This window comes from Gouania willdenowi, chromosome 13 (assembly GCF_900634775.1).
Source record: "Gouania willdenowi chromosome 13, fGouWil2.1, whole genome shotgun sequence".
NCBI classification, from domain to species: domain Eukaryota; kingdom Metazoa; phylum Chordata; class Actinopteri; order Blenniiformes; family Gobiesocidae; genus Gouania; species Gouania willdenowi.
The window spans coordinates 18,251,787-18,265,337 of NC_041056.1; the positions used below are offsets into that span (position 1 = coordinate 18,251,787).

The 13,551-nt window shown below is 41.4% G+C and overlaps 1 protein-coding gene across 3 annotated transcripts in view; it reads right to left on the reverse strand.

Moving 5' to 3' along the window:
* Window positions 1-5,590, reverse strand: part of kmt2a (lysine (K)-specific methyltransferase 2A) — a 40,432-nt gene extending 34,842 nt beyond the window's left edge. For 2 of the 3 annotated variants that reach the window (XM_028465508.1, XM_028465507.1), the window contains exon 1: window positions 5,298-5,590. In XM_028465508.1, coding sequence (XP_028321309.1) covers window positions 5,298-5,543 — 246 coding nt within the window. In that variant the 5' untranslated portion in view covers window positions 5,544-5,590. The remainder of the gene's footprint in view (window positions 1-5,297) is intronic. The other variant, XM_028465506.1, reaches the window with a different exon arrangement.
* Window positions 5,591-13,551: the final 7,961 nt, after the last annotated feature.

A 13,551-nucleotide genomic window follows, 5' to 3' on the forward strand; every position in this document is an offset into this window, starting at 1 on the left:
GTGAGCTTAAACAATCATGACCCAGTCTAGCAAGAGACATACCACACCATTTCTGAATGAAACCACCATTGCTTTGTTTGCAGCCTTTAATCGAATATAATAAAGGATCCATAGGTTATAATGACTCTGTTTCCCTACATCCAAAATATTACTAAAGAGTAATTTACTAGAGAACGGGACTTCAAAACATGTTACAAATGATAGTTAAAAACATGAAAATAGTATAGCAGTTGTGTTTGAGTCGAACAATAATCACGACGCTCAAATAATAGCTGAACTTTTTTCTCCATTGAGAGCACAATGTTATATCTGCAAACTTTCTTTGGCTTTAGGATCTATGGGATTTAATGGTTCAATACAAGACAGACAGTGATCATAAGGCTATGGCTTTGAACAAAACAATTACAACAAAAAACAAAACAATAATTTACATTAATTTAAAGGTTGTACACTGGGTGTTTGTGTGTAGTCAATGCTTAGTGCCCAAACAGCAAAATCTCCAGGGTCCCCAATGTGTAAAGTCAAGTGGGCGTGTTCTTCCTATTGTTGTAAGATTTATTCCAGGTCCTTCTTTATCCCTCTAAAATAGCATGCATGCTAAGAACCCTAAACTCTGATATGTAATTTCATTCAGCAAGTTAACTGTTAAGAATAATTCTGGGGAAACAACTGTAGAAATGAGAACAGTTCCAAGTAACTTCCATTGTGAAACAGGAAGTAGCTATTAGCTGTAAAATAATCAATAACAACAGCTGCTGTCCTGATTCGGGTTTTAGGGCAAACAATTAGCGACACGGGGGTTTGAATGAAGCTTAAAGTACAAAAGGTTTGGACTGTTGGCAGAGTCCCCAGTAGAAAACTGCACCTGCACAGAGGGGAGATAATGGTACTAGAGGTTTAATAATGTTAACAGAACAAGAGTAGGACTTCATGTGTAGTATATGTAAAGCTACTATCTAGTAATAACAGGCAAGGAGTGAGGTGTCACTGCATCTTGGCTCTATGTACAGCTTTTTGCTGCATGTATCTCACCGTCTGTAACAAATGGGAAACCGTTGCATTCAAGGTACAGATAGACCCTGTGGGCTTCATATATTGTTCAAAGCTTTGCTGTTTCAAGGAAAAGAAATGTTACCAAAAAGCTCAGCTCTATTTTTCTTCTTCGTCCTCCAAGGAGTCCAGAGAAGGCACCATAGTCCATAAGCATTAGCTATTAACACCCATATTATTTCTAGTTTCTTCACCAGACACTGAGGACAGTGATTTACTTGACACCAGTTTTGTTCAAGTCTGTTCCCTGTGTTCCTTGTGATAATAGAGTGAAGTAAAAACACTTCTATGCATCCGTCTCTGGGACTCCATATCCCATAATGCAATCCACGAATATGTCAACAGAGTGTGTACGGTGGAGATGAAAACACTTTTAAGCACTTTTGAACCTTTTTCCTTTCTTTTTGGAGGGAATTTTGTTTGAGTCATTGATCTATGAGGCATACACTATGATATTTTTGTCCTAATATGATAAAATCAGAGGTAGCAGCTATAAAAGGACTGTGATAAAGATATAATATGTAAAGGTTGTTTAAAAAAAAAAAACCCATTGATTCGATTTGGTTAAGCAGTGTTCCCTCAGCATGGTTTACATAGTTCTAGTTCCTTAAGCATTTAATGGTCCTCACATGCAGAATTGTTAACAACAAAAAATAAATAAAAAAGGTGCATTTTTACTAAAATTCATAAAGATCAAACTATTTCAGAGGAAGCATTCTGTAATACTGTGTATAAGGTTGGTGTATAGACTAGCTTTCTGTTAGAATCTGTTATGATAACGGATCAGTTAGTTTGTCTTGAATAAGCTATTAAATCCACTAACAAATATTATCTTTCATCCAATTTGTGTTTCATCTCTTAATTACTTTGTCAGGCTTCCATGAAAACGTTGGTATTAATATTTTTGGTGTGGGTCAATATACCCTTCGATTTCAATGGCAAAATGATACTCAGGAGAACTGACAGGTAGTGAAAAAAGTTGATATGAAACACTTTTTAATAATTGTGAACTATTAAGGGTGTGCCAAAATATTGATACGATGATATATCGTGAGGTTTTGTCTAGTGGTACATTATCAATTTGATTAAGCAGCACTGATGTGTGTCCATGTTTACAGACAAGTTGATAATACTAGCACTGAAATTAGGCTTTTCTGCATTCATTTTGTTTTTAATGATTTAAAGTTAATTTGCTTTTGCACAAACATCATTAACAGTATTTTGGTGAAGCATGATTTTGTCTCAGTTTTCCCTTAAAAAAATAAAGACTTGAGTTGTGGTCAGTGTGTGTTAAGAAGAGCCACTGTGCAGTATACACTTTGTTTTACTTGGCTGTCATTCGTGTGAAATTGATTGACAATGTTTTGTAATTCCTGTGAAATAGATTCAATGTTGTCAATAAATTCTGAATTTCTTCAGTGACACCGATATCATAATATATCGTGGATGATATATTATCGCAATAAAATTGTTATTATGGAGGAAAAAATATTGCAATGCATCATATTGCGATGTACCTGGCGATAGCCCATGGTTCCACAGGTTTGCGTTTAATCAAGGAAGTGTCTGTTGTTATGGAAACCTAGTGGTCTAAGGTGCCTGACTTAAGAATTATTCCTTCTGCTACTGTGGGTACGGGGTTCAAATCCTGCTTTTGTCATATATATTTTTCATCATCAACATATTTAACGCAGAAAATGCCTCCTTTAAAAATACAAATATGAAAACAATAAACATTTGAGAGTATTTCCTAGGTTAGGAATAGGATTAGGGCTAAAATAAAAGGGTTAGCTGAAAATAAATATGAGCTAAAATAAAACTGATGGAACTTTAAGTCACGTGGTGCACCTATCACGTCACCTAAACTGACCAATGAGGGACAATGCCTATGAAAAGATTACATTATATTAAAGAAAAAGTTTTTGTAGAATTTCCATGAAATTCCATAGAAATGTAGATAGAATTACATTTACAAAGTCACTTATCTGAATTAAATTATATTTAGATTATGATTACAAAAGCAACAGACATTTTTCAATTATAACTACGCTATTATTGTAATTGATTATCAATTACGCAATTACGACTGTAAATTGACCCCTGGTATAGACGCTCACCATCCTCAAACCAAGACGCTACTCAAAAGTATAGTTCCCGTTGGAAGAGCTAGCTCACGTATGTCTACATTGTAGTGGTAAAGGGAGTTGGGTGAGATCGGTGGTAAACATCCCCACACGGACTCTCCCTCCCACTGCACGGAACGCGTGCGGCTCATCATGGAGGAGGAAGATGGTAGTTCGCTGAGGCGAACACACCCCCACATCACACGCTCCGTCAAAAAGGCTCTCGTTGTTATTGTAGAGCGCGCTGCATGCATGCGCACTGTCACCAGCGACTCTCTTTCCTGAGAGAAAACGCCTCGCATTCACAAACCCAAACACACCGATGGACTCTCATTAACCCTCACGCTTTAAACGGAGTGATTCTTTTTCACTAAGTGGTTGTATATCTGTCACCTTCTTTTATTTCGATACCAGCGCCGTGTGGCGAAGGGGAAAACATGTCCACCTCCCATTTTCCTATGCATCAGCACTAGCAACCGTGGTTAGCGTGGCGTAGTGCGTAGTAATGTAGCTGAAAGACACCACAGCAGCAACTGATTCGGCTCTATATTAACATGTGAGCACAACTAACTTCCGCTCATAAGCTTTAAAATCACACGCAGGGACACGCGGTGACTTGTGGACAACAACTTCAGCGCGAGGCATCATCATAGAGTAGTAGTAGTAGCTGAGAGATGCTTACAGCTAGCATGTGAGCTAATGAGCGAGCTGTGCACGGAGGACTGACACATCAGTGCTCACAGCTAACCCACAGTGGGACACCAGGACGGGTAACGGGCTGATGAGACCCGGTGTACATGCACACACACACAGGCAGAGTTCACCGTGAGCAGTCCGGTTTAACGCTGAAGAGCCAGACGGACGCTAAGTGCACGTTAGCCTGTCCCGTACTTTCTAAGTTAACATGACCCGTTCATAAACACATTAAAAACATGAATAAAGGATTGTAAAATAAAAAGGCACATGGGTCCGTTTTAAGTAAATCATCCACGGTACTAACGTGGGACGATAACTTTAACCGTTAGTGAGGTGAGGATGGAGGCTACACGTAAAGGTTTGAAGGCTAAAAAAAAAAGCAAACCTGTCCTAACAGCTTATTAGCTCGCTTTGCTACACATTGCTGTAGTATAGCTGTAACAGTGGTGGGTAAGATAGCCTAGCTGTGTGCTGTTTATAACGTGTTGTATTGTAGTGCTGTAAAGCTAACAGGACAGACGCTAGCACTGATGTTTTGGATTTACTGGCTTCCCGCTTAGCTCATGAACGACTTCCGACTGCGTCGCCCGTTGTTACTGAAGTACAGATAGTCAATTACCTGCTAATTCCCCAAGAAAAATAAATGTTTAGTTTGTAATAATTGCTTCTGATTTTGGAGATATTTATTCTTAATAGATAACATTAGAAACGCAATTAGGATGGCATAAATCAGTAAGCATATAGTTATAAATGCTTTACTTAATTCATGAAAAGCACAGACTTTTTTGCCAAAAAAAGAAATGAAAAAAAAAAAAAACATTATCACGTTTCATTGGTTTTCTTTACTGATCGCAATAGGCTTCCGTATTTCTCCTATACAATCGGTTTGCAGCTAATACCATTCATAACATCACATCCTCACGTGACTTGCCCCGTAGATATTGTTGAACTATTGTAATATTTTACTAATAAAACAGATCCCAAACTGTCTGGCTCTTGTTTGACATGTCTGAAAATTTCACTATGCATACTTCCGACTGTTTTTAATATCTACCGTCACTAGAAGCAGCACAGTCGGAAGTCTGTCACATGTAAACAAGTGGACCAGTAGATCCAAAACACCGGTACGTCCAAACTCAGTAGATATAGCCTGTATCTACTCAATCAAGAAGAGGTAAGGAAAACTTTCTCCTTTTTTAAAACCACGGTGCACTGAACTGATGTGTTAGTCTTGGGTCAAATGACTAATTAGGCCCAGTACAGTGTGACTTAAGGCCGCACGGACGACACAAAGTTGAACTGAGCATCCTGACACTGACAAGTTTGCTCGCAGCCAAACAGTGCGCGTCACGAGGACGAAGACACGGTCATCACACCGTTATCCGTTCATTTCCCTCGGCTCCGGTCCCGGGGCGCTCTGCTGCTTACCTCTGCGCTGCTGGAGTCACTCGATTCCCCCAAAACATCCCGAAATTTCTGCAGGTTGCTCCCGATAACAGAGGAGACCTGTAGTGCAGCATCAAACCCGGGTCCAAGCCCCGCTGCGCTAGGCTGGGCTCCCGATACACTCCGCAAAGAGGCGGTGACCCGGATTCGGCCCGCTCTCCTCCCGGTACCGGAGTTGCTGCTCCCTCCGGGCCGAGCGGGGAACCGCCACCGACAGCTGTGCGCCATTTTACACTCTCCGCCTGTCTGCCCTGCGATCACAGATACCTCGGTGGGCGGAACCCTAACCCAGCACTTCACATAAACAACCTCTATCACAGCGCAGCGCTCTCACTGGCCGGAACAGCGTTATGCATGTTGCGGGGTGGGATTGAAGAGACCCCGTCACTGCCTTCTCTCAGCGGCCCTTCTCCCTATGTTCTCCCTATGTTCTCCCTCTGTTCTCCCTATGTTCTCCCTCTGTTCTCCCTCTGTTCTCCCTCTGTGCTCACAGGCTTTGCCCGCGAAAAGGCTCTGACTTTGAAACCCACTGAACAAATCTGACCATTCTGCAGTAAGATATCTGCGACCAGGAAAGTGGTGCCAAAAATTTGGTCTGTGGGCCTTAACTGGCCCAATAGTGGTTCAATTTCAGCACCAGTGCAAAGATAATAAAAAAAATAGTTAAAAGCAACATCAAAAAAAAAGGCATAAGTTTCTTGTCAAAGGGCTTAAATTGAATGGGGGGAAAATATATACAGGATAAGCTTTGAGAAATAATTACATAATTTTATACATCCAACCTTCAAACACGTACTCATTTGACCATACTTAACAACTCTACTTAAGGTCCCACTATATGAATACATATTTCCAATGGGCACTGTACTAGTCATGATAATGACAGCGTAACGTCAACCTTATCATGTGTAAAACTTCAAGTAAAATGTCACCAAATTTGTAACTTTTCTAGCGACTTAGAATCAGCAATGAGTTTCTCCCTACGTCACTTCCCCAGTCTTCACGAAGATGAAGCGATGACGCAAGCAAAAAACATGTCTATGTTCAAGTGACTCTAACTATTTTCACTGGAGTCGCATGCGGTGTGAACGCACCTTTAATGGCAGGATGATACACTAAGGTCATGATAAAAAATAAAACATTTTTTAAAGGAAAAAAATGCAGTTGAAAAAAATAACCATGCTTTTATTTGACTTTAACTCTGGAAATTACTGTGGGTATGACCCATATCAAACTGGTGTGTTGTAGATTGTGTGGATTTTTTTTTAATCCTCTCGCGATACCACTTGAGCCCTGATGATGTATCCTGTGACGTTTTAATATCGATGTATCGTCTCATTGTTCATGTCCTTTTAGCCTGACATACAGGACATGTTACTGAAATAATGTTTAGGTTGGATGAGGCATAACTTGTCTCAGTGGGTTTAAACTCCAGTAGACTGATACCCAGAATAGGTAGATTTAGTCAACCATATCCTTTCCCAATCATTAACCTGATGCTACATAGAGCTAGATAAATAACAATAATAATAATATTAATGTAGGAATATGTAGGCTATACTTATGGAAATTAAGTAAAATGTATACACAGAAATACTATGATGGACTGGTGCCCTGTCCATGGTGTACCCCCGTCTAAAGTGGGTCGGGAAAATGGAGGTAGTACACATAAATACACTAAGGTCCTACAAAATTTTGAATTATGTTCCAAATAAGTCTCTATTATACAATGAACAAAGCCTTGTCCAACCTCGAGCTATGGAAGTAAAACTATTTTCCTGGTAAACCATAGATCACAGATAGCATTTCCCACCATTCTAGTATTATTCCTTTCTATTATTAGCACATTGCTAGCATCAATAATATAACTGCCAAATCAATCTAAATGTAAAAAAATTAACCTGTTAGTAAATGTTGAATTGCTAACAGCTAATTCTGCTATCACTCTTGTATTTGGAAAAAAACATGCTAGGAACAAACGCAAAATTGCTTTATCGATAGTATAATTACACAGGACCAACTATTAACAACATGATACGAAATGTATTGTTGAAATTTTCTCTAAAAAGTTGAAGTTTTCTCTAAAAAATAAGGGGAAAAATGTACAAAGATCGGTTCAAAAAGAAGTTTAAACTTGTTACTTCCCACCCCATCAACCTATAATTCATTACGATATTACTGTTACTTCCTATACATAGTGATGGTGTGAACAATAATGTACACTATGCATTATTATATAACCAATCAACAGTGTATAATTACACCAAATACATCATCAGCTTCAATACAATAAATACAATGCCAATTACTAATAAATAATTGCCATAAAAAAGTATATTACTACTATAAAGGTCACCTGCTGCGCGATAATAACATAAGGTAACCAACTTCCAAAGGCTTGCCTATGGTTGGTATTACCACATTATATCATGATGACTAATGGGTTGGAAATGTCCTTTCAAGGAAAAATGTCAAAATAAATCCACACTGTGGCTCACTCCCAGCATGCAAAGTTTTTTTCCTCTAAATACTCTTTAAACACATGTTTTGTGTTTGCAAAAGGAATTTGTTCTTTTAAAGCGGTTACGATTGTATTAACCCTTGATAATGGAAAAGTTGGAAAAACACTATCATCTGTGCAAATCAACTTTTTATGTGGATTTATTTTAATCTTCTCTACATAATAGAGTTGTAACAAAAATGTCAAATTGTTGAGCCTTTTTGTCACTTATATGATCCTTCGTCTTGTATCACGCACACACGCACGCACGCACACGCACACACACTATGATTTAGCTTTGTATTAGTTTTGGAACTATAATTGATTTCTATTGGTTTGATTTGCTTGATCGGTTGTTGTTTATTTGACCTGGCAAATCTATAATTTGTGTCATAACCTGTTCTGCTTTTCATTTTTTTTCAGTTTATATTAAAGTTTGAAAGTTCTATTGCTGTAAAAAAAAAAAAAAATACTTTTTTTGCCTTTTTCTTGATGCAAATATATATGGGTCGAAATTAAGCCATAACACCATCAATGTTACTATAGTTATTGATATTAAAATGAAAAAATAAACACAACAAATTGATTGAAGAGATGTGTTCTATACCCCTCATTAATAGTTAGGTAACACAACAACTTTTTATTTTATCAATCTGAATCTCTTGGAGTGGTGGACTAGTGGTTAAGGACGCTGGGCTTGTAATCGGAGCGTTGTCGGTTCAAGCCTCACCTGGGCCATCACTGTGGGATGTTGAGCAAGTCCCTTAACCCCGAACTGCTCCCCAGGCGCCGCAAAATGGCTGCCCACTGCTCCTCAGGGATGGGTTAAATGCAGAGGACAAATTCCATTACATGGCCAATTAAAGGCAAAAGCCCTGATTTAATCTTTAATTTTACCATTTTAAAAAAAATAAATTGAGGGGTATACTGACAAAAAAAGGCCCAGAGGCCCACAAAAAATATATTAAAACCAACATTTTCAAGGATAGTCTTAACAAAGTAACAAAGAGATAAGAAACAAATTGGATGATCGCTTATTGTTTTTAGTGTATTTTATAGATGATTTAATACATGAGTCAAAACCGACCCGTTAACATCAGAGATGATGACAGAAAGCTAACACAAAAGGAAGGATATACATGTTAACATGTATATAATCCTCCCTCTATATTCAATCTATTACTAATGGAGCAGCTTCCTTATTTATTTATCATGGCTTTGATTTTTAAGGGTCTTGTTAGCAGTAAAAATGATAAGGGTCAGATCAGAACATTTTCATGTATCTGTTTGATCTCTTTTCAACCAGGGAGGTCAGTCGAGAACTAATTACTAACTTCAATGATGACCTGACCAATTTTTCAAAAACTTCCACTCTGCTTTTTAGACTGCCTCCAAAGATATTATGATTTACTGAGTAGAAGTTTTTAACCAGATCAACAGACTCAACTGCAGAATAGGCCAATCCTTTTTTTAATCAATGGCACACACATTGCAATTTAACATAATCGGTGCAGCGATAAACGGTAATACTTTACCTGAAGTTTTATACATAAAGGCTAACATTACGCTGTAATTATTATAACATGACACCTGTCATTAGCATGAATAAGGTGTCATGATGGCTGTCATTAAAGGGGCAGTGTTATGAAAAAGTCCCTTTATAAGGGTTTTGCTACAGTGATATACATTCCTTTAGTCTTATTCAAAGGGCCAAAATTGAATAGGTTCTGTTTCCTGTCTCCCTTGCTATTCCACATTTTGTAAAAAGTCAGCTCCAAATACGCAAGTTGGATTTTTGCCCCAGTATGACACCATAAGGTGGAAACTCCGCCTCCTGACAGTCCTCACTCTTCCTACCCAGAGCCGTATATAGAGAGAGTCGCGACAACGAAAGTTCAAAATGCTTGACCGTCATGTGATTCATGTAAACAAATAGATTCGGAAGTTATTGGTGGGCAATTCAAATCCATTGATTCTGAATGACATAACTAAGATTTTTGGTAATTTTGTCGTCAATAACTGCATTGATTTACAATCATTATACAGTACACTGTCATGTATGTGTATATACAATATATGTTTATGCAGTTACATAAATATTTTTTTTCCTAACGTAAATTTGTTTTAAAGATTTGTGTACACAGCTAGCTTGCCTGCTTTTTAGACGTAGTTAAGGCCAACATTAATTTGGTTAAAAACCGTGTTGATATGTGTTGTATACAGGATGTATATCTTTGAATTTTCTTTATTAAGAGCAATCACATCACAATGTTTATTGACACTAATAGCCATAAAACTTTTTTGCATACAACCAACTTCTATTTAGAAGGGGGGGGGGGGGTGTTAAAAATTCATTCTAGTTTATTTTCTTCCAATTCAGTAATCCCTATGTAATCTTAATGATTTAATGTAATCTTTGATTTACAGCTATCTATATATTTCAGATACCCTTGATAGAGCTCTGGGACAGACTAGGACAAAAGGAGTCTGACAGGTGACTATCAATGATTGACAACTGACAGCACAACAGGCCAGAGGAGGATTAGTATCACCAGCATGATGCTGTTGCGTTGTTCAAAGAATTCATTGCAAATACATTAAACTAAATCTTACTGTTTACAATTTGTATGCAACCTTGCCCTTCATAACACTATATATACATGAATACATAATATTTACATATTCAGAATAACTTCACTGTCTACTTTTGTTTTGTAAAAGGCAGAAATATATAATTGGCTTGCATGTGCAAAAATCTGAAAAAAAGCGGTAATTAAAAAACACACCACATTCAGACAGGACACATTGACCATATTTAATATGTTTATACATGTAAAAACATAGAAACTAGATTTTTACTATGCACTTATGTACCAAGATTAATTCATTAAATAAATGTCTAACAAAGTCAGAAACATTAATAACTTGTCATGCAGTTTGTCTGTGCCTTTCATACATTGTGTCCTTGCATTATAGTCACTACCATGGTTTGCTGTGCTGCATCAGAATGCTCCAATCACACTGGCAAAGAAGTTAAGATGTATGGACAGACACTCCCCTCAGACACTCCCCTTGAGTGTACACGCAGACCCGTTTACAGCTGCAGACCCTGACACTAGTAAGCAAAAGCAATAGCCCCCACCACCCAGTGTGACAGGCGTTGCTTAGAGACTGGCTTCCCCTTACGGGGGTTGGCCAAGGAAACAAACAGCTGATCGCTCCTCCTGAGGCCCCTTGTCCTGTCCATGTAAGTGTAAGTTCACTCTGTGAGACAGAAAAGGTCAGCAGGTCAATGGAAGAACATGAACCCACAACAAAGGCCGGGTTGGGTCTTAGAATAATTTTCGCATCACCTGAGAAAAGCTGAGCGCACAGCGGGTGAACCGAGAGCGCATTAATGTCAATGACTCTTTTGGCCGAAGCCAGAGCCAGCAACAAAACAGCTTTAGGGGAGGCAAACTTCACGTCCGTCTCACCCATCTTTTCAAACGGGGGTCCCTTAAGACCCCCAGAACCACCGCCAGATCCCATGTTGGAACCGCCAATCTGCACACAGGGAAGAGCCTGCGCTCATCCTTCAAAAACTTGCATATCAGCGGATGCTGACTCGCTGTTTTGTCCGCAAAGCCCACGTGACAGGCGGCAATCAGCGACAAATGCACTTTCACAGTGGAAAAGGCCTTGTGCTTGTCAATCAGGCCCTGCAGGAACAACAGAATCACACCCACCGGGCACTGAAAAGGAATGTGGCCTCCCTGGAGACACCAGTCCTCAAACATTTTCCACTTAGAGTCATAAAGAGATCTAGTGGAGGGGGCCCGAGCACTCTGTATGGTAGAGATCACATCCTGTGATGACCCTACGGCCAACAGATTGCACCAGTGGCCAGGCCCACAGCACCAGACTCTCTGGGCGTGGATGGAAAATTGTGCCTCCCACCTGCGACAGCAGATCCCTGCGCAGTGGGAGCTACCAGGGGGGAGCACAGAGCAGCTGGTAAATCTTCGCCAACCTGTGCATAGTGCCATCCATCTGTCTATCCTAAGGGAAAGAGAGGTCAGGTGCTCGGGAGCTCTCACTGTGAGAGGCGCCATCAGTGGTGCAGTGGCACCCTCTCCTAGAGGCAGGCTGCTTCCAGCCAGAGAGTCTGAGAGTGGTGAGATGGCGCCCTCTGCCAGAGGGCGTTTGCATTGCTTGTGGTGGCTCGCCCACGTAGTGGTAGAGCCCCCTGGTGGCGGTGGGCCGCACGCGACGGGAATCTATCCGCAGCACAATGGAGCCTTCTGTCAGCGGCCGGTCGTCCGACCCCAGAGGGTCTGCTCCCACAGTGGAGGAGTCCCCTGTCGGTGGGACAGCGCTATACCCCCAAGAACAAGCATGCACTGCTTGTTCTGGGGGACAGAGTGACCACGAGAAGAGCGCCGTCTCCGACCAGAAGGGGGCTGAAGCCTCCCTTCAAGTGGAGATAACGACTCCCGCTATCACCCTGCTTATTGTGGCAGACAACGCTTTCACATTTTGGGTTTGGGTTTTGAGGCATGAGCAATGAGCACACCACTCTGTTTTTGAGATGTGTGTGGGTGCTTACTTGTGGACATGCAGGAGGGGCAACAACCAACCGTCCTTTGGAACCTGTCCATCTCTCCCGGTCATCAGAGGGCCGAGCCTTGGCAGAAGAGAGAGCGGGGCGTGAAACGCCGTGGAAGCGCGCGTGAAAGCGGAACAGCTGGAGCTAGCAAACGAGGAACAGTCAGCTTCAGCTTTGGGGTGAGAGAGGAAAGAGGTCAGGCCGTCATTTTCTTTCTCCGTGCACTGGGATTGCTGCACCGGTGCAGCGGCAGTTGGGGCCGGGGACATCCCGGGCCAGGAAGGTGGGCCTCTCTAAGGTTGCGGAGGCGGGGCTGAGGGTTTCGGTCCCATGAACAGCAGACCCAGGGGAGGAAGCTGCAGCACCGTGATCTGATGGTTTCCACGGTGCGGCAGTGCGTTTGCACACTTGTCATGTCCTCCCGAGAGGCAGCGAAGGAGGCAGACAGTCCATCTCGGGCTGGAGTGACGAACACTTCATCCCCTTTGTTCACCCCAGAGAGGAGTGGGTCAGAGGTGACCCCATCCTATTCTCCACAGCCAATAACAAGGACATTCTCGTCAGGCGGGAAGATATCTGCCAGTTTCAGCTGAGAGCTCAAGCTGGAGCCGTGAACAGCAGCAGTTTCCATGGGAACCGTCTTCACTGCATCCACCTTGGCCGTGCCGTGTGTGGAGGAAGAGGGTCCTTGCTCGGGCCTCGGAAGCCTCGCCAGTCTCCTGTGGAGGCACCGGGCGCTGAACGCGTTACAGTACTGGCAGGAGGCCGGGGATTCGATCGCCATTTGGGTGTACTCGACGCCCAGGCGTCCGGAGCAGGCTTCGTGTCTGTCCTTGTTGGATATTTTTCCATCACATGGACAAAGGCGAGCCATAACACATCCCGTTCTCTCAGTTGGATGAGCCTCGTCTTCCATCTCTGCTTGACGCAGGCGGGAGAGCAGGTGGTTTAGCTTGTGCTACCACGTGGCGGCTAGCAAAGGTGCTAGCAAGAATGATGTGCACCTGTTCGTCCTCTCCTTTAATAGGCGGTGGGAGGTTCTCCCATCAAACTGATGCGCTTCACCGGCCAATCGGGATTGACGTGAAATATGTATTCAGAGGAATGTAGCAGAGGCGACATCCCGTAGTGAGACATCTCACAAAATA